Below are 27,766 nucleotides of genomic sequence, written 5' to 3' on the forward strand. Positions count from 1 at the left end.
TTAATATTGGGGGAGGAGAGTGAAGAAACTTTGTTGGTATCACTTTTCACAGCAGACTTAGTGCCCATTGCCACTCTTACTTATGTGCTGCTGCTGGCAGCGGCACTGCATTCAGAGCTTCATGGCCAGAGAAAGGCACTGCTAGCTGGGGATCCAGCTCTGAAGGCAGTGCTGCTGCCAGCAGCAGCAGCACAGAACTGCAGAAATAAAGGTGGTAATGCTATACCATTCCACCCTTACTCCCTGCATAACATTTGACCTTTGCATAGGGAGGAGTGGCTACAGGGGGGCAAAGGTAAATTTTGGGGTGGCCTAGTGCTGCCCCACCAGTGTGTCTGACTGTTAAATTATAGATTGACACTTTTTTTTAAAGCAATCTGTGTTCTGATTTGTCTGCTGTCTAATGCAGTTCTTCAGCTGCTGAACAATCAAGCCTTCTAATGTTGTCTCAGTCCCACCTTTTCAGTCTCAAGACAACAAACCTGTGTGCACTAAACTACAATCCCCACAGTTCAATTTCCTTAAAGTGGTGATAATACCAAATATATATTTTGTTTAGGAGCAAGGATCGCTGCATTATATGTTTACAATACTTATTGAAGTAAATACACTACATTATGATGGAAAGGTGTGAGTAATTTTCTAAAATGCTAGATTTAAATTATATGTTTATTTTAGCAATTGCTCTCTGTTTCATGCATGTGCTCATGACCCCGATGTAATAACCTTCTGAGCCCTGAAGGGGTCGCGACCCCCAAGTTGAGAACTCCTACCCTAAACAAATGCATTGACAGCCACCTGAAAACACCCTACAGCTTTTTTACACTGATCAGGCACTCTTTAACCACTTTCCATATGCCACCAGAGACCTTACAAGAATGGTCTCTCCTCATTGTAAGACTCTTCTGAGCGTGCTCTGGAGGGTTCTGCCTTGCTGGATATAGTATCTAAATAGTTAAATGGTGCCTGCCTAAACTCTATGCAGCTGAATCTCCTATGTTACAGAACAAGTCCTATGTCCTGAACCTATTTATTTTCTGCTGCTTAGTACCTATAAGTCTGCTGATAATTTCTCCCCCACTGGATTTTAAGGTGAGTGCTCCTTCCTTTGAACTTACAGGAACAAAGTCTGGGGTGCATTAGCACTGCACCCGACAGACAGACAGTTAGTGGAAAAAGCTCAGGTATTCTAACAACACTCATAATCCTACAGGCTACAACACATAAACAAAGCTCAACTGTAGGAAAAAATGCTGATTTAAACTTTGAATTGGAAGGTTGTAGCAGGAATTGCTCCACTTTGCCCTTGTGAATGATACCTATGGTTACCCTCTCTACTGTTTCCTAAGTTAACATATCTCTTATGAAATGAAGGATGTCCTTTTAACTAAAGCTATAATAGAGAAAGATTTTGTATTACAGTTACAATATCTTACAAAGGAAGATATCAGGCCATATTTTCAAAGATGTATGTGGCAAGCTTATTGGTATAAGCACTCAAACTTGCAAATGGAGGGTTGTGCATACACATCAGTGTGTGCATGCAAAGCTCTAACTCTATGCGTGCACATCTCAGTACTTGCTTATATAGATTTAGTGTATGCAAATAGGAGGGTGAATTTTTGCAGACTCATGTCTGAAAATGTAGCACTATATGGCTCAGTATAAGGACTGCTCCCAGTTAAATTCATATAAAAATAGTCTGACTGGATTCTGACCTGGAATTTCCTTTTTTCCAAGTAGAAAGAGGGAAGTAAATTACAGCATATGTTTGCTCAGTCAACTTTATTCACGAAGTGAAGGACAGTCTTTCTGGACTAATCTGTTATGACCAGATTTGGCAAGACTTTAAACAGTTAACTGCACTTCCAAAAAGTGCTATCCTAATGTTTCCATGATCTATAAAGTAAACCACCTTTAAATAAGTTATTTGTGATACCATATACCTTACTTGTTTGTTTTGTGCATCATAGGTATCTGGATACAACATACAGTATAGACTATGTTCCTCCATATGATTATACGCCATATGTAAGTATATGGAGCAGAAAAGTCTTATTTTACAGTGATGTTTTACATGTAGCCTTTTATCTAGAGCATTTAATTAACCCTGGGAAAAGAAGAGGCTGCCTTAGAAATGTTGATTTGTTCATATTTGCATAGAGCCATTAGCAATATAACTGTGGGAGTCAGTAATGAAGTGAGACAGTTATAACAGCTATAATTTGTTTTTGACTTTATATACTACAGGGACACAGTTCTTAATTTGCCCATAACTTGCTAGCAAACTGTTTATTTAAGATTTCCCTCCACAGCTATTTCTGTCCTTTGTTGGTTATCTGCCACACAAACTCAGTGTTTTGTGGAAAATAAGATATTTATAACTTTCTTTCCATCTTTGGTTAAACTTAATGATGCTTCAGCATGATAAAAGCTTAAAGAATTTGTTTCTGTGTATCTTCTTTTTTCACCACTATGTGCATGAGTATCAGTGTTCTCTTGATACAAGGAGTGAAAGAATTGTGTTACTGTGTGTATTGTAACAAATAAAAAACTGGAATTGAATAATTAAAATAAAATAAAAACTTAAAGGAATAACAATTTTTTGGAGAGCAAACCAAATGTTTTGGGAAAGTTGCTTTTTTTTTTTTTGAGCACAGAGGTGATTACTGTACCCTGTCAGACTCCTCCATACTTCTAAACAAATTTTTATAGTAATCTGAATATATTGTTTGGGAATGATGCTTGCCTGTCAGACATGGAGTCTGAAGTCTGGTGTTTGTATAAAAGGTACAGCATGTGCATGTGTAAGCTCTCAGACACTGCCCTAGCAACGTACCTCAGCACTGAATGAGAGGGGACCACTTATAGGAATAAAAGGTAGAGGTTAAAATGAGGATGAAACATGAGAGAGTGCTGATTGCTCCATCTCACTGACTGGTGAATCGAGGACTTGCCATCTATGGGAAGCTAAAATAGGAGCAGCAGAAGGACCTGACACCTGCCTGTGGAGTTTCTGGGGCTTCTAGTCTTCCCCCCAGTATGTGGAACAACATCTAAGGAGAGAAGAGATATCCTTTAATAGCCTCTTTTACATGAAGATGAGTCTTCTTAACAGCATTACCCTCTCTCCAGGGAAAGAGGGGAATCTCACTGAAAGCTTCAAGGGGTGGAAGAAGAGATACTAATTTCAGCACCCTTCACCCCAGAGGAAAAAATCCCAGGAGCAACAAAATGGCCTTTCTGGTCCCTTGGGTGCCATGATCTAAGGAGGAAGCTTGATTAATTGAGCTGAGTATTCATTAAGATAGGAGTGGTGATAACCTTGTTGGGACACAGAGGCCCATTGGTGGTTCAGCATTGTTTCAGCAGCTCTTGTCAGGCCTGACATACTCTCTACTCTTAACACACTGTCATAATCTGTATCTAAAAGGTGTCATGGAAAAATCATATACAAACTGGTAACACATTGGTCCCAAAATCACTGCATGATGTACGAATGGGGTACGTACGAAGAGTTTTATAAATATGTGTTAGAATTGTGTTTGTTTGCCAAGCAATGTACAAACCCAGTCTGCCCTAGACAAAGGAATATGTGTTTCTATCTGATCAGCCTGGTCATCAGGCAGAGACAGTGAAGGTACATTTACATATAAGGTAAACAAAGCTAAGAAGTGGTGGAGAAGACAGCATGACATCTACACCCAAGAAGGACAGAGAAACTTTGGGCTTATTTTTCAATGAATACTTTTGAAATATTTACTTTGCTATCAAAGAAGGGGAGAGAGCCGCTTAAGTTATCCTTCACCGAGTCAGAGAAACAAAGTGCTTTGAGCTCTGTGTGCTGGGTCCTGGCTAAAGAATGGGCTAGTCATGCTGGGAGAGTGACTGTGGGGAGAAAACCTTCTTTGAACAAAAGATTCGTTTGTTGAGTTTTAGTCTTAGAAAAATATTTTTATTGTTGTTCGTAGCCATTTCTATTCTTATTGTTTTTCTTGGTATCCTTAAACCTGTGTCCCATTTTTTAATAAACTTGTTTTACTTTTACCGTTATCCAACTCAGTGTTTTGACTGAAGTGGAACGTTAAGTTAATAAGTTAACTAAGTTTAGTTAATAAGCTTTGCTGTACTGTCTTTAAAGGAGCAGTGAAATAAGATTTTGTGGGTGCTACAATAAGAGATGCTTAGCACTGCAGCAAAAGACATTTTAGAGGGAGAACTTGGGGCTGGAAGGGTTGTTGAGGTCCTGTTGCAAAGAGTAACTGTGTGGTGGAAGCTAGGGCGTGACCTGCCTGCTTGTATGCTGGCTGTTGATGTCAGAGCTGTCAGACGCAGAAACGCAGCATTGCATTAAGGCACTCAGAGTTGCAAGGCTGCTGTCAACTGACCTACTTACTGGCCTGGGCGAACCAAGAGTGTCACATTCCTCTGCTTTTATTTGGTGGAGTGTGCTGGATTTGGCAACTTTGGTGTATGTTGGGTGATAGTTTTAAAAAACACAACTTTTCTTTGGCAAATTTAAAATCTTCTATAATGCAAGGAATTGGATCAAGAGTTTCAAAAATTTTCTGAGGAAGGACCCTAAGCCCTCTCTTTTTATTTGTTGTTTTTACATCAATACAGGTTCTCTGTCTTGATCTAGTCATCTCATAAATGATGTTGGCCATGTTGGCCATTCTTAACCGGCCATTTTTCACCAGAGAGGTACCCTCCTCTACAGCTCTACACATTGCCCAAATATATATAATATAACACACACACACACACACTTATGCTTGAGTGGGCTGGGGCCTACTTTGGCTCTTGAATACCTTTTAGACACCTCCTTGCCTCTCAGCCCCATTCTCTTCTCCCTACTGCATCCTGTCACCAGAAGATGATGCAATACCACATCATTTCATGACTTTGAATGCATTACAGCAACTACAATAATTGAATGAAATACATATCACAGCTATTTAGGGCCCAGATTTGAAAAAAAAAAAAAGAAAAAAAAGGGAGTCTTTTGAATCCATATTTAGGCACTTAAATAATTTTCTGAGTTTTTCAGAAGCACTGTGCACCCTGCAACTCTGATTGACTAAGACATTTTGCAAACCTCTGTACCTCGCAATCCTGGTCTGTCAGTATGTTCCGCTGGTCAGACAACCCATTAGTTAAAATGCCAGTGGTTGCCTGAAGTTCTGTCTACACAATATTGCAGCTGAGCCAGTGATAGCAACAGTGAGAAATTTTATAGGAAAGAAACTAGTATAAACAGAGACTATTTATAGCAGAACTTCCCCACCTTTGAACAAAAACTTACTATAAATACCTGGAAAAGTTTCTTCTTATCACAGGCCTAGTGTCAGATCCTGACTGTTCTAAGGCACAGTTTTATTGAAATTAAATGATATTTTGCTTAGCACATCATGCCCAAACAAGGTGAAAATGGCAATCAGGAAAAAATATGCAGTATGCACAACAGAACAATTTCTATAATATTCTATGTGTTCAATAGGAAAAAGATAAGTATAAATCATAATCATGGAGGCATGGAGTTCAAGGCCAGAAGAGACCATCAGATCATCTAGTCTGACTTCCAGCATGCCACGGGCCATCAAACCTCACCCACTTATTCCTGCATTGAACCCAATTACCTGGATTAAAGTATTTATACCCCTCAGGAGACTAAACCTACTGTGCACCATAGGCAGAGAACAGAAGGGACCAAGATGCACCAATGCTGGAGGCTCCTGCAATGGCTGGCAATTGTTTTCATGAGACTGACCCAGATGATCCTAACAAGCGACCCAGGCCCCGAGCTGCAGAGAAATGTGAAAAACCCCAAGGGCCCTGCTAATCTGATCTGGAGGAAAATTCCTTCCTGACTCCAAAAATGACAATCACTTTGACAATGAAAATGTGAGCAGGACTCACCAACAGAGCACCAGAGAAAGAAAGAATTTTCTGTACCACCTTAAAGCACCAGCCCAGCCCATCTGGTATTCCGACTCCAGCTGTGGCTATCTCTGGTGCTTCAGAGGAAGGCAGAAGGGGAACAAAAACCCAAACAATAAATTACACATAAATGAATCTGTTCCCACTGAAGTGAATGGCAAAACTCTCATTGACCCATTGAAATGTAGGAGCAAGCCCATAGACAAGTGATTTAGCTTGTTTGCATTTTATCATATATTTATAATAAATGTAGGAACCTTTCACTTGGACGTGATAGAAATCGCATACAGATATAAATAAAAGTTAAGGTAAAATTTCTGTTTTGTGCACCAAAAATGGAAAGTTTAATGCAGTACTTAATTTGAGGAAGGAAAAGAGGGTTCATGTTATGGTCTGGATGCCTTACTTTGTGTGCCAGTAACTTTGGTAGGATGAGAATCATGGCCATATACTCTTTTTAAATAGTATAACTTATTCTGTAAAGTGTTTGCACACAAAAGTCAATTGTCATTTGACTGAGTGTTTTGATAGACTACCCCTAGGATGTTGGCCATGCTTAACTGGCCATTTTTCTTTCATTAAGTATATGACAGTTTGCATTACTGTATTTGCCAAGAATATATTAACCTACAATAGAATGGTATGTGATAGTGGGGCTATATCTATACAACTTATGAATTTTGATTGATATTTTTAAGTTGTATTATGAAAATCTGCTGTGTCTTGAGTGCTTGTACATGTGTGGGTCCACCTTTGCTGACGGGCTCTGTAGCATGTGTGCACCAGACCAATACAATACAAAGGTGCTTAGGACTTAAAGACCCGATTCAGGTACAAACATCTGAGACAGTGGATGAGTTGCATCTTTAGAAAACAGTTTTAGCTGACTCCAGAAAGGAGGTGGGAAGGTAGGAGCAATGGAAAGTTACCAGGAGTAGAACAAAAGAGACCAGGTGACCAAGAGGAGTTTTAAATAAAGAAATATACAAGAATAGGGGGAGTGAGGCAGAAAGAGGAAGGTTAGGGCAGGAGTGGGCAATGTCACAGAAGCATGAGGAAGAGACCAGCTAGTATGCAACAGCTTGCATTTGGTGGGAACTCTGCGTGCCTCGATCCAGCTGGTTTCCCAAGGACTCACATTGTTTTGTATGATCCATACTCTCCTGTGCACGACACAATTAAGTATGAAAAGAACATGAAGGCATAGGCATCAACTCTGTTGGTGCTCCAGGGCTAGAGCACCCATGGAAAAAAAATAGTGGGTGTTCAGCACCCACCAGTGGCCCCGCAGATCAGATCCTCTCCCTTCCGCCTAGTGCCTCCCGCCTGCTGGTGGCCCTGCTGATCAGCACCTCCCCCTCCCTGGGCCTCCCACTAGCTGCTATCAGCTGTTCAGTGGTGTGCAGGAGGCCTGGGGAGGAGGGGGCGGAGCGCACTTGGGAGAGGGGGCAGAATGGATGTGATAAGGGGTGGGGCCTCGGAAAGGGTGGAATGGGGGCGGGATCTGGGGCCAAGCAGGGGTCGAGCACCCCTGGGGAAATGAGGAAGCTGGCACCTGTGCATAAAGGTGTTATACTTTGTACAGTCTATGTTTATTGACTGCTTCACATGTACTTCATGCCATGAGAGAGAGAGTTATTAAACTGTAAACCAGAACCTTCACTCCTTTGGGTGGAATTTTGGGAAAAGGGAGTGTTTTGAGTTACCAGAATATCTCAGGGGTCATTCAGTGCTGCTCCTGGGGCCCAAAGCAGTGGGCTGAGAAGCCCCATTTCCTAGAAAGGGTAACAGACTGCGAGTCAGTGCCCAGGAAATGTGCCAGAGGGGTGTAGAGAGGAATCAGTGCTGCAGCCTGCTGAATCACTAGGAGCTTGAAACACCCCAGGGATCCAGAGCAGCACAGGCTTGGATTTCCATTATAGCAGTCTTGGTGGGGAGCTGGAACAGGGCACTTGGTAGGATCTTTGACAAGTATTTACACTCCTTATGAAAGCTTTTTGTTGATTAAAGGAAGCAGAAAAGCTTTCTTAATATGAACACCAATAGAAAAAATATATAATTAAATAATGTTTTTGCTTTCTATGATTTGCTGTGTTTTCTACATTTATAAAGAAACAGGTTTAAGCAAAAATTTGATACAGACCATAGCCTATGAAATATACTTTAAAAACCCACATATAGGAGCTTAGTCCAAACATTTTTTTAAAGATACAGGATAGCTATATCCATCAAACAAGAAATATGATTATGTTAGTTTAACAGTATTCAAAGGAATTAAACTCTTCTTCAGTACTGTTCAAAACAAAGAAACAACGAGGAATGAATTCTCCATGGAGCAAAACATAGACATGAAATAATGAAGACTTCTTGAAAGCCTGTTTTGTAATTTTATACAGCAGGAGAGAAGCTCAAATAGGATATCTTTTTATGACTTGTAGTTTTATACTTATTGTTTTATACCTTCTCTCAAGCCCTTAGGCAATAACTGCCCATGCATATACCACCTAACCTCCTAGTTCTAATAAAGCTCAGTACTCTGATTCTGTGATCAAACAAAACATTTTTTAATCCTTTATTGTTTTGTTCAGCAGCTCTGGTCATCTAATTTTCAGCATCCTTGGCTTGCTGTAAAATTAATAGCTATTCCAAACAAAAATTGGTTCATTAGTGTAGGATCTTGTGCTCAATATCCCTGTCAAATATAACCCTGGTCTGTTCCGACAGATGTAAGCTTCCCTTTGGGGTGTGAATAATGATATGGTGCTCTGTTTTATTAAACTAGATGTCCACATAAGCTAGACTGCAAATAAATATCCCAGATAGTGCTCCTTTACTAAGGCAAATTCACAGAAGGAATTAATATTGCTGTTTTTTTTCCTTGAGCTTTGTTTCTAACAATTGCCTTGATACATTATGAAGCAATTCCAAGAAATGAAAATGTGGTTAGTGATATTACTCCTTTGAATGGATGCTATTTATGTTCTTAAAAAAATGAGTTACAAAAATAATTACCATCGTTTGCTTTTTAACACATTATAAATTCTGAAATACAAGAGTCCTTTGAGCTCTTTGAGTGCTGGTCCCTATAAGTATTCGCGATGGCTACACATATGCCTGAGACTGAAAGGTTCGATTCTTCACTAGCAGTGTCCATTGGTCTTTTCCTGTGCCTTCGTGTGCTCCAAACTGAGGGCAAAAGGGGTGATGTGAACCAACTACCTTTCTAGTTCCTTTCTACTGCTTATGGGCCGAGATGGAACTTCAATAGCATCTACAGCTTTCCTAGTGTTCCTGCCTTCTATTCAGTTTTCTGGTGTTTTTTTTTTGGTAAACTGTTTTATTTTATTGTAGCTAGTTAGAGTAGTGTTGGGGGCAGGAGGTATCCTCCAGGCCACCCCCACTCTTCAGACTACCTATAATGCCTCAAAGCCTCAGCTTTACATCCTGCTTGGCTTGCCCCCAGGTCTTCCCAGTTAGTGATCCATAAATCTCCTGTTTGTGCTGCCTTGGGGACTGTCTCATTCCATTCATGTACAATTTTGAGAATTCTGGGTTAAGAAACATCTGATGGAACTCTTGAAGGCCACAGCTCAACCCTGTGGTTTCTGGGTTGAGCCATTAGCATCCTTTTGGACATGGCATTTTGCAGTCCTGTATGGTAACAGTGCAGATTTAAAGACTCTACCAGGTGTGGATGGGAAGAAGGTAAAAGGAAACACTCATAAGAAGCAGTAGAAATCTTCACTTAAAACCCTCTAACATATCTGTCTCCTCTAACTCAGATGAGACTCTATGCCCCAGTATGGGTCTGCAGCTCCCAATGAACATGGGCCAATACTGAGAACCAGGGATACCCACAGCCCACTGCCTATGTAAGGGTTGGGTCTGGTTCCATCATCACAGAAGGAAAGGAGAGTGTGATCACCCTGTGCACTGACGGTTCCACACTACATGAGGAAGAGGGACTTAGCGGTACTAACAGCTACCTCCTGCATTGAATCTGCACTGACCAATCCACCAACACATAGAGCCCCTCCTCACTCTTCTGCTGGACCCAGCTATGCTATTCTTGAGGAACTAGGGTTTACATCAACTCAGAGACACTGCTACTTTCTGTTCCAGTGATCTCCAGAGAGGTACTTACACTATTGGTACACCACTTCCTGGTCCCTTCCACCAGTTGGAGTGTTGACCTATGGGCACCAAAAGTGTGCCACTCACCAATTCAATCTACCAATCATGGCATAAGACATGAGGTACTGTCAGCTCTGCCTGTAGACGCCAAGGACCCTTATTCCTCCGGTGAGATTGAGGCCGATGCACTGACCACTCCAATGGTCCCAAGGTTTGGCACGGGTGCCCTCTCCCTGCCTCAAGACATACCAGTGGGCCTGGGACTAGTGGTGCCCTCCACTATGGGGTTTTATACCCATACAACCCTATATTTGGGCTTTATTGGCACCCTTGGGTCTGATACTTTGGGCCTCCTGACTCCAAGGGATCAGAGCAGGAATATGAACACAACTCTTCTTAGTAGGAAGAGCCTCAACCCCACCCCCACCTTCCCACCCAGGAGCACTGTGAAGAGGAGGAACACCCCAACCAGCTGGAACTGCCTGATCCACCTGCAGCTCTGTCTTCCTTGTCTCCTGACAAAGCAGTGATGATGGTTTAACCTTCGCCACCTGATGATTTTAAACAATTTCAGGACCTCCTGAGGATGATTGTGAAGGCTTTACAGATCCCTCTGGAAGAAGTTCAGGATCCTATTCACAAGCTTCTGGGCATCCTCCAAACTATGGGCACTGGTAAGGTGGCACTTCCCATCTATAGCACCATATTAGAACTGGCCCCAGCTGTTTGGCACACTTCAGTTAACTGTGCCCCAACTCCAAAAAAAGACCGAGAAGAGATACTTTTGTCTCATCTAAAGAGGCAGAATATTTTTCCCCTTCCTGTCCCAACTTTGCTTGTAGTTCAAGCCAGTACCAAGCACAACAGGGAGAAAACTGGACCTTCCTTGAGAGGAAGAGCTTCTCTTTTGCCAGCCTACAATTCCGGACAGCAAATTACCAGGCTCTGGATTTTGAAATGACTCATTATAATAAGGTGTCTCCATTTGCTAGCAAGCTTCCTCAGGAGCTCAGGCTCCAATTTCAAACTGTTCTGGATGGTGGATATCTTAATTGTCCCTCCAAATGTCTTTCAAAGCAACTGACCCCATTTCCCGCTCCATGGAAACTTCAGTAATTATAAGGTGCGTTTCTTGGCTTCAGTCCTTGGGGTTTCCTACTGAAGTCCAAGCGATGGTAGAAAACCTCCTCTTCAAGGGTAACCTTATGTTCAGCAAAAAATAGACAAATCATTCCACTCTCTCAAAGACTCTGGGGCTACTCTCTGCTTGCTGGGGATTTACTTGGAGGAAAGTAATCTAAGCCACTGTCATAGACAGTGTGTCGCTCCCCAGTCCTTCTTCCATCAATGAGCTTATGAACCACCCAGGAAACCAGAAGTTACACCACTGCAGGCAGAATGCACCCCATACCGTTGCTTTCCCCCTCACCAGCTATCCCATGCCAAGAAGCCATTTTGATGGCACCTTCAAGAACTACAAACCAGTCTTGGTGCAGCCATACAGTCCAACCCCTTCAGTGGCCACCTGTTCCATTTCTTTCCAATATGGCAACATGTTACTTCAGACAGATGGAAAGGAATTAATCTCCAAGACCCATTCCTTCACTAAACCCCCACTCCCTATCCCTCTTCAGGGATCCCTCTTATGACAGGTTCCTCAGACAGGAGATAAACCCCCATCTTCAGTTAGGAGCCATAGAACCCATGCCTCCTCAACACAAGGGGAAGGGTTTCTATTTGAGATACTTCCTCATTCCAAGGAGACCATTCTATATCTCAGACAGCAGAATGTCTTCATATGCTGTTTGAGATTCAGGATGACCACTCTGGATTCCATAATCTCTGTTGTATTAATTTAGGAGGAATATATGGGTTAAAGGTGTAAAAATAGTCCAGTAACTGTCCAACATTAAACAGTGTTAAGCAAGGTTTGGGTTTTGGTATTCAGAGACCTTAGCCTGATTAATACCATGGCAAACGCATCATTAAAAATCCTTTAAAACTTTTATCAAACAAGACAAGAAGGGAAAACAGTCTTTGAAAATGTAAAGTATTACATAAGGCTTTCATATTAACAACATCCCTTTTCCTGTTTAGCTGGAGAGCACTTTTAGGCGTAAAACCTCCCTTGTCTGACAGTCTCTTAGATGATATTAAAGATTGCAATAACTAGCCTTTGGAGGAAAAATAAGAAATTAGTTGAGATGGGCTGGAGTAGTTGCTGCTGCTGTTGTTAAAGTCCAATCTTGTTTCATCCCAGGTGGTGTTTTGGGATCCAGAAGAGGCAATCGTTCCCTCTAACTGGCCTGGTCAGGACAGGACATCTCGCAAGATCAAGATGATGTAGGCCTGGGATCCTAGGAATTAATGGAGGTGGCAGCCGTGATGGTGAAGATCACTCCAGTAGTCAGTTTTTTCTCCCTAAAGTCTCTTTCTTTAAGGACCCCAAAAGGGAGTGATGGGTGGAATAGCCCATCCCCTCATTATTTTGTCCATGAATTATGCCTGGTTTCCAACACAATGATTTTCCTCACTGAATTCTGGTTCCCACTTTTATTGTGTACCAAGCATGATCTTCACACAGTCTTGGAGTTATATCAGTAGGCATTTATGTTTGGACTAATTCAGTCTGTCTCCCTTTCTTACCTCTTCCCATCAATGTTTGTAATAGGTTATTGTGACATGAACTTCCATTTACTTTTTACAGTTGCTCACAATTAGGGTAAACTTGTAGGCCCAATTATCGCAACATCCCTTTCCTCAACAAAGGCGACTGGTTTGCAGTTCTCAATTTGAAGGATGTCTATTTTCATATAGACATTCACCCATCTCACTGGAATTTTCTGTGTTTTTTGGTGGGACTAGAACATTACCAGTACAGGGTTCTTTTTGGCCTCTTGACAGCCCCAAGAGTTTTCACAAAGGAGTTCTCGATGGTAGTAACACACTTTGTTGCCAGGGCAGTCCAGTTTTTTCCTAACCTCGATGACTAGCTGCTCACAGGACTGTCATTTGGGGAAGTTCAATTTACAATATACTCAGTTTCCTGTAATTCGTAGGACTTCAAATAAACCTAGAAATGTCCAGTTTAATCGCCATGCAGATTATAGAATTAATTGGAGCAACTCTGGACTTGACTTCACTCAAAGCTTACTTAGTTAAAGACAGGGTCTTGCAATCAGGGATCTCAAATATCACCTACCTCTGACTGAATCCACGGATGACAGCTCATTTCTGAGCTCATACAAGTGGCTCCCTGCAGATACAAAACACTTTTCACCAGGCTCCATCTTCATTGCCTTCAGGCATGGCTCTGCATGCTAAATAGAGATACCTTAGACAAGTTAGTATCCCTCAGAGTGTTCTGTCTTCTCATCTAGTGGGGAAAAAAAGAAATCTGTGTTTGTAGGGGTTCCCTTTGTTTCCCTTCCGCCTACAAAGAATCTAATCACAGACTGCCCCTTCTCTCCAGATTGGGGAGCACGTCTGGGCATCCAAGGAGTGCAAGGTTCTTGGACTCAACAGAAGTCCCAGTTACACGTCAGTCTGCTCAATCTTCGGGAAGTGCATGAGGCCTGCAAAAGATTTCTGCCTTTCATATGTTCACATCATGTCAGACAACATAACAGCAGTACTCTACATAAACAAGAGACAAGCTCTGGAACTGGTGCATCTGACACCAGTTCACCCTATCAGCAGTGCACCTTCCCAGAGTAATGAACACTGTAGTAGACAGCCTCAGCAGAGAACGCTTCCACAGAGACTGCGAGTGGGTACTTCACAACTTGGTGGTGCAGAACGTCTTCTGTCAGTGGGGCCCCCTGTCATGGGACCTCTTTGCATCACAGTTAAGAAGAAATGTCCAGCCTATTGCTCCTGTGTTGCTCAAGGGCACAATTCCAGAGGGGATTCATTCATGGTTCAGTGGTCAGAGCCACTGATGTATACTTTCACACTCATTCCGCTCCTACATCATGTCCTGAAGAAGATCACCCAGGACAAATTGACAGTGATCCTAGTGGTTTCGTGATGGCTGAGACAGTTTTGATTCACCAGTATCTCCCAGATGTCCATGTGTTGCTGAACCTTCTGACTCAGAACAAAGGCAAAACCGTCCATCCCAACCTGATCTCCCTCTACCTCACAGCGTGGTATTTGGATGGGTGATAAGCATAGAAAAGTCTTGCTGCAAGGAAGTCCAATCCATCCTCAGCCACAGCAGAAAAGCTTCCATGAGAAAATACTATGCTGCCAAGTGGAAGAGATTTTTTCATCTGGTGGCAGCATCGCCACGTATATCCATTGGACTTTGGCATTCCTACCATATTGGAATATCTCCTTTCCCTGAAGTCTTTGGGTTTATCCATTAGCTCATTGTGTGTGCACTGGGAGCAATCAGTGCTTTCCATTCTCCAGTAGATAATTGTGTGGTGTATACCCACCCTATGACCATGACATTTCTGAGGGGTCTTGTCAGAGCCTCCAGTATCAGTGCCAATTCCTAACTGGGACCGTGATCTCCTACTGTTGGCACTTATGAATCCACCATTCAAGCCTTTGGCCTCCTGTTCCCTTCTCTATCTATTTATGAAAGTAGTCTTCCTAACAGCAATCACTTCAGCTAGGAGAGTTGGAGAGCGTGTGGTTATTATGGCAGACCCTCCCTACATGGTATTCCATAACAACAAAGTGTCCCTAAGGTTACATCCCAAATTCATTGCAAAGGTTCCCTCCAGATTCCACGTGAATTAGACTATCCGTCTACTGGTATTCTACCTGAACTTTATGACACTAGAGAGGCTGGGAAACAATTCCCTGGATATTTGTAGAGCTTTGGCTTTTTTACCATCAAGGGACAAAGCCCTTTTGAAATCCCTGAGATTATTATTCTCCTTTGCCAAGTGGATGAAAGGGGAGGCAATTTCATTTCAAAGGTTCCCAAAATAGCTTGCAGCCTGTATTCTACTGTGTTATGATATGATGTTAATTCCTCTTCCTCAAGGTATGAGGGCCCACTCAACTAGAGCACACACTATCTCGGTATCTTAACTGGAGGACATACTACTTCTCTGCAAGGCATACTTTTTGTAGGAATCTGTAGAGCAGTGACATGGAGCTCATTGCACATGTTTACCAAACACTACATATTAATCCAAGCTTCTTTAGCATCCTTTGGTACAGCAGTCCTGCAATCTGTGGTGTACGCTGGGTCTTCACACCCTCCTTCTCAATGAGTACTGCTTGTGAGTCACCCACAGTGAACATCTACAGGTACCAGCATTTGAAGAAGAAAGGGAGGTTACTTACCTTGATAGTAACTGAAGTTCTTCAAGATGCATGGTCCCTGTTGGTATTCCACTACCTGTCCTCCTTCTCCTCTGCTCAGTTATTTACTTGATTTGCAACAGAGTAGGAACTGCAGAGACAGTTTGTCTTTGCCATCATTTTTGTCCTTGGTTCGGAGCACAAGGAGGCACAGGGCAGAGGTGAACCAACAGATGCTGCTAGTGAAGAATATTCCCGGCTCAGGTGCATGGAGCACATGAGAACCACACATCTTGAAGAATTCCAGTTATTGTAAGGTATGTTACCCTCCTTTTCTTAGAAAAAAATTGCACAAGAATAAATACTTTTATCATTGTTTAGTTTAAGTACAAAAATAATCTCCAGAAGCTAGGAAATAAATCAGTCTCCCAAGTTTGCCAATCTTGGCCACTAAACCATACGTATCCTGTGGTCCACAATTGAGTGAATCAGATATTGTGACCAGACATTTAATTAGGAGATAAAATTATATTCTGTGAAGTGGTTTAATTTCTTGCAGGTTAAAGTTTGACCATAATATGAGCAAGATGCTATCAAGCAGCATGTTTTTGAACATTTCTGTTTGCTGAAGGATGAACTACTATAATCTCTCTCGTTTCCACAGGTTGGAACCCAACCAGATGGTTATTCTATAGTTCATAGAAAATGTCACTCTCAGTTTACTGACACAGCAGATTACAGAAGACATGGTATCAACACATGGCAAGATGAGAGTGGGATATACGCTAATGTGGATATAAAGCAACGGGTCTTCCCAGTAACTAATCCTTTACCATCAAACGTGCATGAAGATAATTTCTAAGCAGTTATTATAGAATCTGAAATAGACACATTGTATGTCATGTATTAACTATTTTCCAAATATTCCAATAAATATTTTTAAATGCTTGCTACAGTAGATGCATTGTTCTGCAAATGATCTCTTTATATTAGGTTGCACTATACCAACCTTGTATGAAGGTTTCCTATATATTGAGTATTTTTATGATTAAGCATTTTATGGCTCTTTTACTGATTATATATACACTGATCTTGGCTGAACACTGTTGCTGTGATAGGAGAGTTTATCATGGGAAGCAATGACTGTGAAAAAGCTTTGGGGTTGTGGTGGATATGAGCTCCCGTCACTCACTGGGCTGGTGCCTCCGCCTGGTCACTCTGGCGATTAGCTCTAGGCAGACACCCTCCCGGACCGCAGTTTTCATACTATTACTCTGTCTCTACATCTGCCTGCAACCCCTCTTGCTGCCTCAGGAACCACAGTGTCCTCTTCATGGCTCTGCCCTCTGGCCATGTCACCATCCATGTTCTCCCCCTTCTGGGGGTTAGTATTGCCAGTTCCCCAGTGTTGAGGAGGGGACCCAGGCCTGCCTACTGCTCTGGGTCCTGACCCAAGGACCCTGTTGATAGCAGCCTTATGCTGTTCTCCTTGGAACTGCTCCATCACTTTTTCTAGAGCCTCTTCCCCGTGCCCCTGCACTTACTCTGCCCTTACCTCAGAGCCTTCAAGCACTGCGCTGTCCATGGTACTAGTACTCCTTCCACCTGCTGGGAGCCCAACCTTCACTCCATGAGCTCCAAACTGCTACTGACTCTGCTCTGCCCTGCAGCTCCTCTTATCTGAGCCTGCCGGGCCCAGATTGGTTTGCTCCCTGCAACTCCTCCCTGATTTGGCTGTGTCTCACACAGTCTCTCAGGGCTGCTTGGAGGATTCACTTTCACTGCTCCTTGCTGAGATTAACCCTTTCTGCACCTCTGTGGTCTAGACACCTCATCACAGCTCCCAGTACAATGGTCTGGCCTAATGGGCTAATGCACTTCTTGATGTATAAATGAGAATCTTGAGTAGGAACAGAGAGGCTGTTTTCCTTTGTTTTTGGCACTGGTGCGACTGCTGCTGGAATTCTGGTATTACAGTTCAAGAAAGGTGTTGATAAATTGGAGAAGGTTCAGAGAAGAGCCACAAGAATGATTAAAGAGTTAGAAAACAAGGTGTGTGCACTCAAATGCACTAACCTTTATATGTATAATTACTGTGACTGCATGTGCAACTGGTTATTTATGCACTAACGAGTTATCTATATGCACAGTGACAAATATGAATGTGACTGTGCAGGTTTATGAGATTTTTTTTGCATGTGGCCTTCAGTCCTCTTTTCAGAATTGGTCCCCTAATCTAGAAACAAAGTAGATAGTTATACAAAATGCATGCAGTGAAAACCGCTGAGGCCAGGCACCTGTCATTGATGATGTAGTAGTAGGATTTTATGTTGTATAATTTAGAATGAAGGATAAAAAAAATAAGAATAATAATGTAGCATATATTAAATGTATTGGTGTATGATTTGATCATGTCCTGCCAGCCACTCTTTTTGAATAGCAGAAAGGAATGGCCTAATGGGCCTTTGGTAGGGATACATCAGCCAGAATCTGTCTCTGAGCTGATTTTGAGGGTCACCAATTTATTGTAGGTTTAGCATTTTAAAATAAGGAAGAGAGTGCAATGATTGTTTTCTTTTGCATTGCAACTTGGTGTTTCTGTTCAAAATATTCTGTGTAAATTAATTCTGTTTTGTGTGTGAATGTGTGTATTAAGAGATAAGTGTGAAGGCCATTGCTAAACCAGATGGTCTAGGGAGGAACCGGAGACGGGCACCAGGAAGCTGCAACACACCCGTATTGAAATGTCGGAGGAGGACAGATTGATGACTCTAAAGATGAGACAGGCACCTATCAATGGGGACAAGATAGCTGTGATCAAAATCAGCATGGGATAACTCCCTGAGGAACTTGATGAAAGAACAAGATAAAGGATGAGAAGGACAATTTAAGAAAACAAGCATTTGTCAAACAACAATTGATTACAGCATGACGGTGCAGAACTCATAGGTCCCAATGAAGGAAAATCACTATATAAACAGGGTGCCGTGCCATGAAACTTTGGGTTCGTCCTGCCAAGACTTCCCTGGAGCATTCTGTCGTGATCCAGAGTTTGGACTGGTAACTATACATCGACTGGCAGAACAGTGTATGTGTGGTGTGATTGAATGCATATGCTACTTGGTTTATCATCAATAAACGCAGCGTATTGCCTTTTCCCTTGGAAAAAGATCCCGTGTGCTTCTTATAAGCATAACAATGAGGTGATGTAAGCTCTCTCTTCTGAGGTGGAAGCAAGGGAGGCCAGGAGTAATGTTGCAATACAATATCATAAAAAAGAGATGTCAGTGTAATGCTGCAAAGATGTCTGACCTGATTGTATAGCCTGATTGCCACCTGCTGTGCCACTGATATGGAAGGTTTAAGGCAACTTTAATCAAGGCATCAACTAGCCACTATATTTGTCCTTAGATTGAGATTGGACATTAATTCCAATACTAAGACAGTTCAATAGAATAATTTCCAGATTCAGTAGTAGTAGGTAATGAATAAAATATTCAGCTGTGGAATTGGAGAGAGAATTAAGGCCTTCGGTCCCATAGGACTTTAACTGTATTTCCCTTTTGTGTGGTAAATCTTGCAGAGCCAATCTATTTCCACACAGTTCATTAACTCTGACTCTGAGGTAGAATTTAAAATCAGCCTTGGTAAATACAAAGGCTTTTAATGAAACAAATAGATTCATGTAATTCTGTTGTTTTTCTATTTGCGAGTGTAGATGAGTGACCAATGATTCTATATGCACTTGACTCTTTCTCTCCCCCTTTTATATGGTTTTTTCATTAGACAGACAGGAAGGTGTTAGAGGATGCCTTTAGGACATCTCAGAATTCATGAGATAAAGAGCACAAGTTTCTAACAGAATATGATACTTAGTTAACAATAATATGTATTTCAAGTTTGTTCAAATTAGTCATGAATATCAGCCTGCATTCTACTGAATAAACTAATTCCTCTAGTGCAACGGATCCAAACACCAGTAAGCATGGGTTACTGACCTAGTACCACAAGTCTCCAAGGAGTGCATTTGACATGGATTAAAAGGGTCACACATACAAACAGCCCTGAATAGTACCCAAAAGAAACTTAGCATCCCAGCAGACTGTCCTGGTGCCATTCATGCACTGCAGATGTCCAAACTGGCAGAAGGCAGAGGAAAGCTGCCTGTCAGTGAAACAAACTGAACAGGAAAAAAGAAAAGCAAATGTAGGTAAAATTAGGCTAAGAACAGTTGAGAAAGTCCACACAGATCAAAAGGAACTACTTATAAATAGAGAGCATTGTAGAGTTCAGAGTTGTCCCTTTGTTGCAATACAGTGATTTAATACAAGCATTTTCTGCCCATAAAATATATATTGTATCCAAATGACTGTGCTCTGGATAAAGTACCCACATATAGACTAGAAATTACTTTGTAGATATCAGGTTGAAACTAAAGGCAACACAGCCAAATATTAATCACCGCTCTGGATAACAAAACCATATGCAATAGCTATATGCTGTATTTCTATGCACTGGTGGTTTATTATTAAGTGGAGCAATATCAACTCTTAACAATGCCAATTGAGGAGATAAGAAATTTGAAAATGCTTTTGAAAGATTTTTCATTAAGATCAGTGGAAGTCTTAGACGTAAAAGGAGGCCTCCCTCAGATAAATTGCTCGAAGCCCATTCAAGTGTATAAATATCTTACCTAAAACAATAACACAGAAAAAAAATGATGGTATTTCTAATTTTACTGACTGCTTATAGGATACTGGCCATCTAAGAATTTCACAGCATCTCCATATGAACTTTAATGACTGTATTAAAGGAAATATGCAAATGAAGACTTAAAAATACATGGGGTAAAGTGAAGACAGGTGATGTGGACAAGGGCCTAAATCTAGAATGGACCACTATACACTACCATGGAACATTGAAAAGAAACGTGAGCAAGCTCCCTCAAGAACTGGTAGAGCAGATGTTATTATAAAAGCCCTGGAGACTTTTCTAGGACCCCTGCAGGCAAAACAGACAAAGCTGAGACATTGGCTGGAACATGTTGGAGTCAGAGCTTAAGCATCTAAGTTTACATGTTAGAGAAGAACGACACTGATTTTACTGATGTCTCCGTAATCCTCTTCCACTCATTGTTGATGCACAATGCTGATTAAAATGGCAAAAGAGGAAATGTTCCAGCATTCCAATAACTTCTCATGGAGGTTTTGCTCCACTAAAAATAATAATAATAATTAATAATTAATAAAAATATACCATTTTCACAAATCTGCAGTAGGCAAAGTTCCACCTGCCAATTCCTTGCAGAGTCTTAGAGATGACCTATTTGTAAGGCAACCCAAATACAGATATACAAGACATTTCTGCAGTGCATGGATGGAGCATTTGAAAAATTTCCCCAGTTATTGCTTCACTCAACAATTTTTGCTTGTGAATTCTCAAGATATATAACTGGTTACCAAAGTATCAGTCAAGGCAATTCTCATTGAAATTAGCAGTGGTAGAAATCATGGACTCTCTTGAATATCAGCTTCAATGGAATTCTCTCTCCCACTGAAATATTGATATTTCTGCCTTGAAGAGAGTTGCTATGTCTTACTTCCTGTCTCAGTTGATTGACTGGCCAGCAGTAATATAGTTTAGTTTGCATCCATTGCCTAATAGCACTGATCAGCATGAAGTGTCATATCAGTAAGCAAATCAGCCAAGTGATAGGCATGTCACACAACTGCTATTGACATGACACATTGAAAAGGTATCATGTGACATGCCTGTCATTTCACTGCAGATTGTGCCACATGCCACCAAATGATGCAAGTCCCGGTCACATTCTGTATAAGCAATTTCCAGTCTGTGTCCATTCCATCTCTCACATAGTGCTCAGAAATAGTTAAATAAAATGGACCAAATTCATTGCAGACATCACCCCATTGAAATCAATAGAATTATGACAGGACAGAATTTGACCCAAAGGGTATTTTTACTTACAATGCTAGCTTGTTTTGATTATATGTAGATTAGTAAATGAAAATTATTGCCTATGATATTATCATAGATGGAAAAACAATATCCCTGGATAAATGTAATCCATTGATTAGTTTATGATTCCACAGTCCTGCAGTGATAGTCACAGGTTTACCTGCTGAATGCTGGATTTGCATTTGAGTGTAAGTTAGTTGTGAGATGTGTTAGAATGATGTGTTGGTGAATGTATATTGGCTACACGCGGTGTTTATTCCACTATATACATGAAGTACCTTACATTCAGGAAACTTATTTTGAAATTCTTGTTTGAATTGCAAGGAAAGGAACCGAATCACATAAATAATATTTGATTGGCATAACTAACTTTGTCAGAGCATAAAGAGACAGAGCCTGAACAAATATTAATTATTTTATTATTTAAAATTGTGAAATATAGTTGAGAAATGTGTCCACATATTACTTGTCTAGTCTGTAATTGGGGCAGACAATGGGAGAAATTCAGTTAATTTATGTGAAAAAATACCACAAAATTCATAACAGTTGTTTCAACCAACCCTATTGTGAGTATAATATCTGTCACAACTACTTCTGCATCAAGCATCTGTCCTGTGTTTGGGGTTTTATTACCTTTGGTCACAGTTAATCTCCTGATCCAAATCCCACTGAAATATTTCTATTTACTTGAGTGGAGTTGGATCAGGTTCTTATACAATGGCAGGCTGCTAGATAGCATAAGACTATTTCTGCTGTCTCTTTCCTGTTCTCAAGAGCTGTACAGTTTTGCTTCTTTGTTTTTTGATGAAAAGTCTTTTATCATTTCTTATAATTTCAGAAAGTATCACACCTTAATATCACGGCAAAATGGAGCAGAAAATGTCTCTTGATTTTGTTCTGACGCATTTTATATTGTTCCAATCATGAAATTATGACCTTACTGAAGTCAATAGGAATTCTTCCATTGACTTCAAAGGGGCCAGGATTTCACCTTACGTTTCCACTCTATGTTTTGTATTTCCCACTTTCAATGTCCAGTTTGTGATAGCTGATCCTGTATCTGTTGAGTCTGTCTACCTGTATTTTGCCTATTTTACTGGGTTAAGACAGAGTGACGTTTCTGTTTAGGGATCTCTGGTAGTCTAGCTCAGTGCAAACTTCTTGTTTCCAATGATTTATACATTGTTCTCTTAGGGATTTTTTCCCATAGTGAAGTAGGATTCCATCATGTCTTTAGGTACTGCTCCATATTGGGATCAGCATGGAGCCACTCCACTCATGTGAGAATTCTGGTAGGCATTTTGCCTTCACAAGCTCCCAGGCATACAGGCATACATCCCTATACTACTACCCATAAGTGGGTGCATTGTGTTTTCCTCTTCATGGCTGGACAACTCCATTGGCTGGTGAGGAAGGATCCACAGCATCATGGCCACAGCTTCTCCCTGCCTCTTTTGGGCACTACTGGGGAGCAGTCATTACACTGTCTGAACACAAGGATTATAACTGTGGCTGGCTGCTGCATAGGGTTTACAAGAGTTGGAAGCTCCTTTTGCACATGTGCAGAAGCTGGCTACAATCTGGCCCTTAGAAGTAATATTTGGGGGTGTGGTTGTTTCCTCCATTGCTCTGGATGATACTGTTGTTGAAGCCAGAGAATGCTTCCACATAGAAAGAAAGAAACTGGAATGTAGTTTAAAAATCCTTCTTCATTTTGGGAACTGTCAAGCACAAATGTAAGAGTCATAGATTGCTATTCAAATACATTTTTTGGAGGATGCCAAATTCCCAAAGACCCAGAGTTTAACAGCTGCTGGCTGCGGTGTGGGCGTCAGACTGTTCAGCGTTTGGGTGATACACATTTATGTATCTGAATTTAGGTTTAGGCCAAGTGTAGTCTTATTATACATTGACTTAGAATTCCTGCACCCATGTATAAATTACATACAATTGCCATTTCAATTATAATAATCACCCCAGGTATGAACTCTGGAATGAAGCCCAAATATCATAATAAGTACTGTTTCTACATAGTAACTAAAATGAAACTCTTGGGACTAACTGAGTCATTTGGGTTACTTATTAAATGTAGTCAGAGAAGCAGGCTTTTATTATTGAAAACTCTGTTTTTTAGTAGTTAAAGTAGCCCTTAAAATGAATTGCTTAGTAGGATTTGAGGATCCTTTCCTTTTCAATGTACATTTCCCTCTTCTTTCTACACAGGCTAAATGTTTATTTCTGAGTATACTACTGTATTCTGAGTCTGGCAAGCTTTCCATCAGGATGCTGTCCTATTTCTCACCTTCCTCCACATCCCCAGAGCCAACACAAACACAGGTAGGGATTCACTGCCATCTTGTTTTTCATTCTCAGAAGTGCACTCACACTAACATCCACTTTTGGCTCGGTTTCATAATTCCATACTACTTGTGAATTTCTAGCAGCACAGAAATCAGATTTGTATTAAAGGTGTCGTATGCCTGTGACTTTTAGCAAAGCAACCAACAAAACAAAATAAAAAACCACCACAGAAAATATTCATACAAGCAAAATGTAAACATTGATTTGAAAGTTATTAGTTTTATTATTTATTTATTATTGAGACGTTGGGGATTATTTATTATTGATTGTACTGACTGTTATTTCTGTAGGTGGTCTTCAATGTGTTTTCTTTCTCATTTTCTTTCAATATGTACCTGCTATTCCTTTTAGCTCTAGCCATTAGCTAATATTCAGGGTCTTGCAGGCTGTTTCTGATAGGTGTTTCTTTGATGCAATCCTGTTTATTTACAAAGAATGTACAAACTCCTGTTTCCCTGAACACAAGAATCAAATTTTATCAAAAGAGAGTTTCTTTTCTCAGAATTCCTCTTTCTACCCAAAAGCTCTTTTTTAGCTTTTTTAAGGGTCATTCTGCAAGTGCCTCTCAGGCTGGCAGTCACGCTTTCTTGCTGCTTTCTTTGCATACTTCTGTGATGTTTATGCTGCTTCGCTCTCTTTCTTGCACGCACATCTGTGCGCATGCACATTCCCCTCCCCCATAATGAAATCAACCCCTAACCTGTGTTTGTTATCTGACCCCTGGAAAACTCCTTGGACTTCCTGGCTTAGTCACTGCTCAGGCTTGCATGCAGTTTAGTCCTTGGGTGGTGGTTTTCCATGGTTTCACCTATCACTAAACAAAAGGGCATTTAGTTCCCTCATTTAGCATGAATGGAAGGTGGCTATCACACCCAATAGCTTCTACAAGATGGTGCAACTGCCCATGCCCTGCAATTGCCCAACACAGTCATCACAACTGCGCATAAGCATATGTTAAAATAATATAAAACAAATTAACAAATGTCAGCTAAGACTTATTTTCAGATATTTACAAACATAATCTAATAATAAATCCACCCTTTTTCTCTCTTCAACCACATTTCCTTTATCCAGGGCTGCTCAGGAAGGTATTATCCATGTAGATTTAAAAATCCAGAGAGATTAGCCTAAATTCTACAAGTAAATGGAATAAATGTAACTATTTTCTCCCCCCCACCCAGAGTTACATGCTGTATATTTCATTTAGGGCTTTTCACACAAACATCTTAGAATTCTTTTTGATCACTTGGCTTCTTTCTGTTATTGTAACTTAAGAAATAGGAATAATATTACCATTAATAATCAGAACATACAGTACTTGATCACTGTATAGATCTGGGGATATGAAACTACTTTGAAGGTTAACATGGTACCCTTTTATATTATGATATTTTGTATATCAAGCATAGATGCAGTAATATGCCTCTGTGAAATCTGGAGAGATGTAAGTGTAATTATCTCAAATTGGAACATTTCCAAACATTTAGCTTTTAAAACTCAAATGAGATTTGATCAGCAGCTTCCCATTTTACCATCACTGCCACCATCCCTTATTCTCAATGGCATAGAAATCATGCTGAGCTTGAATTAAGATCACACTTCCCAGGTTGTTCCTGAAAGATAAAAGACTAATTGGTTTTAGCTTCTGCAAAGCCTGCAAAACACTTGGAGCTGAAGATTTTTAATAATTTTTGTTGCTGTGTATCATTCCTCCAATTACCACCAAAAATGCCCTGTGCGTGAGCTACTTCTTTCTACTGATTATGAACCTAGCAAAAGCAAAGTAACATTTTATTTTAAACATCTCATCATTATTAATTAATTTGGGATTTCTTACAGTAGCATTAATCACAGTGAACTCATCTGGTAAATGTGTGGATGACATACGTATTTCCATGGGTATCCACTGTGACTTGGAAATATCCAAGGTATCATTAAAATAAATTGTCACTGAAAAGGAAAGAAACAAAATGTGAATTAATGTAGACAGAACATTTTCCCTCTTTCTTTTTGATGGCTTTTGCATTTTTTGTGTTTGAGAAACAATGAGTGTTTGAATGATCCGTTATATTTAATGGAGGTCAACACTGAGAAATGTAAACAACTACTAGTGATTCTCAGCATTCAGGATTGGCATGAACTGCGTTCTAAACTAAGAGCTACAAAGAACTGAGAAATGTAGGTGCAGAGTAAGCTGATTCAGGGAGGAACATGGCATCAGACCTTTGCAAAGTTGGCATGGGGGTAGTCTGATTATCACCCTATTGTGCTTTTCATTCTGGAAACTACTACTTCAGGAAAACAAAACAGACCTGATTGAAGCATGTTTTCCAGGGGCATGTTTGAGAAATAAGCCCTTACCTGGAGGATACTTGTATATGTTCTGTATGTTTTTTGGAAAAATATAAAACAACTCAAACAGGTCTTAGCAATGAAACTGTCTCCAAATCCAAACTTTTCCAGAGTTTGGGGTTTTCTGATTCCTGTTTTGTATCCTTCTCTAAACAATAACCCCTCCTACTTATACTAAATGATATTGTAGGGTTACACTGACATTAGAATTCACATTCTGGTGCTGACTGTACTTTTACTGTCTTGTCATGCTCCAAGAATTTGTGCTCATTCCAGGGTGTAGCCTAATATGTCCAGTTTGGCTACACTGCGCTCTGCTTTGTAATTAGCATTGAAAGGGGCAGAGTAGGGAGTGAGCTTACACTGTATCCACTATATTGACAGAAAAAGACAATATGCATTAGTATGGCTGCTTTTATTTATTTATTTATTTATTTATTTATTTTGTTTGTCACAAACCTGGATCACAAATACAGAGCTGGGTCTAATCTTAATCCTATTAAAGCACTCCAGCAGCAAACTGCTATTGACTTTCACGGGGCAGGATCAGACCCAATAACAGCATCAGCTGTTGTTTTATTTTTACACAGCCCTCACTACAAAAATAAAGAGCTGATGTGGTTAGTTAAGGCCAATCCTGCTCCCATGTATGTCAATTGCAAATTTCACATGGACTCTGGTGATGCAGGAACAGATCTGAGCGTTAGATATGTTCATAAGCACTCAGTGTTGGCTTAACTCAGCTTCCATTAAAGTCAGTGGGAGCTTCACCAATAGTTTCATTGGGAGCAGAGCTAGGTCAAAGCCAATCAGTTTTGAAAATCCCATCCTGAATGTCCATTCTGACAATTCACAGGTGAAGAAGAAACCCAGCCAGTTAACTTTCTATTAAAGTGGCATGTTTGCAGAGAAGAGCATATTAAAGGGAATTACTGCTTCTTTAATAGCAATCATTGGTTTATAAGAATGACAAGAGTTCTTTCTCTGTTGCCTTCATAATTTCCCTGTACTAACAGCTTGACAACTGTAGCATGGCTGAATGCTTCCAGCAGAAAATCTGTTGTTAGTTTAATACTGACTCTTCCAGTTACTTTGTTTTAATTACACAGAAGTTGTTGACAGTACAAGTTATTTTCTTGCATAGATCATAAGTGAAAGGGTGACAGATGTAAAAAGAAGGAAATGCAGCAGAGTTGAGGCAGTATAGCTGATGAGTGACAGCAGGTATTATTGCTATAAAGTTACATTAATAATTTTGTTTGAATCAGTTCATGCTCATTGGCTCACCTTTTCTCAAATAATTCACATTTCAATCTAATACTGGCAGTAAATTATTCTATTTCTCAATTCTTTTATTCTGGTCAACCACATTTCTGTAAATGGCATTTGTGTTTGCAACCATAGTGATTATCTATATTTATTGACTGTCACCACAAGTATTATGAGCAGATTTCCATCATAGTTTGATTCACCAAATCAGGATATTTTCCTGATACCAACGAAGAAATCAGACACAGTATAGCACAGCAATCTTAGGAATATTTGTTATCTGATATCACAGAGTATGCTTTCTACAGCTCCAGTGGGAACACATGTTTTCTTCTGTTTGTTTACTGAGGTCTTCAAACAAAAAATCAACGGGAAAGATCTTTTGAGTGGGTGTATCAGAGAGCCTTAAAATTGTTAGAGCTGGAAGTGACCCACTGGTGGCTATCTAGTAGAGTAGTTATCAACC

The 27,766-nt window shown here is 40.5% G+C and overlaps 1 protein-coding gene across 1 annotated transcript in view; it reads left to right on the forward strand.

Annotated features, from left to right (window-relative positions):
• The window catches only part of CFAP95 (cilia and flagella associated protein 95), a 52,578-nt gene extending 34,070 nt beyond the window's left edge, over window positions 1-18,508 (forward strand). The window contains exons 5-6 of the mRNA XM_050944234.1: window positions 1,974-2,031; window positions 16,004-18,508. Of these exons, the coding sequence (XP_050800191.1) occupies window positions 1,974-2,031; window positions 16,004-16,201 (256 nt within the window). The 3' untranslated portion in view covers window positions 16,202-18,508. The remainder of the gene's footprint in view (window positions 1-1,973; window positions 2,032-16,003) is intronic.
• Window positions 18,509-27,766: the final 9,258 nt, after the last annotated feature.

Source organism: Gopherus flavomarginatus, chromosome 3 (assembly GCF_025201925.1).
Source record: "Gopherus flavomarginatus isolate rGopFla2 chromosome 3, rGopFla2.mat.asm, whole genome shotgun sequence".
Taxonomy (NCBI): Eukaryota; Metazoa; Chordata; order Testudines; family Testudinidae; genus Gopherus; species Gopherus flavomarginatus.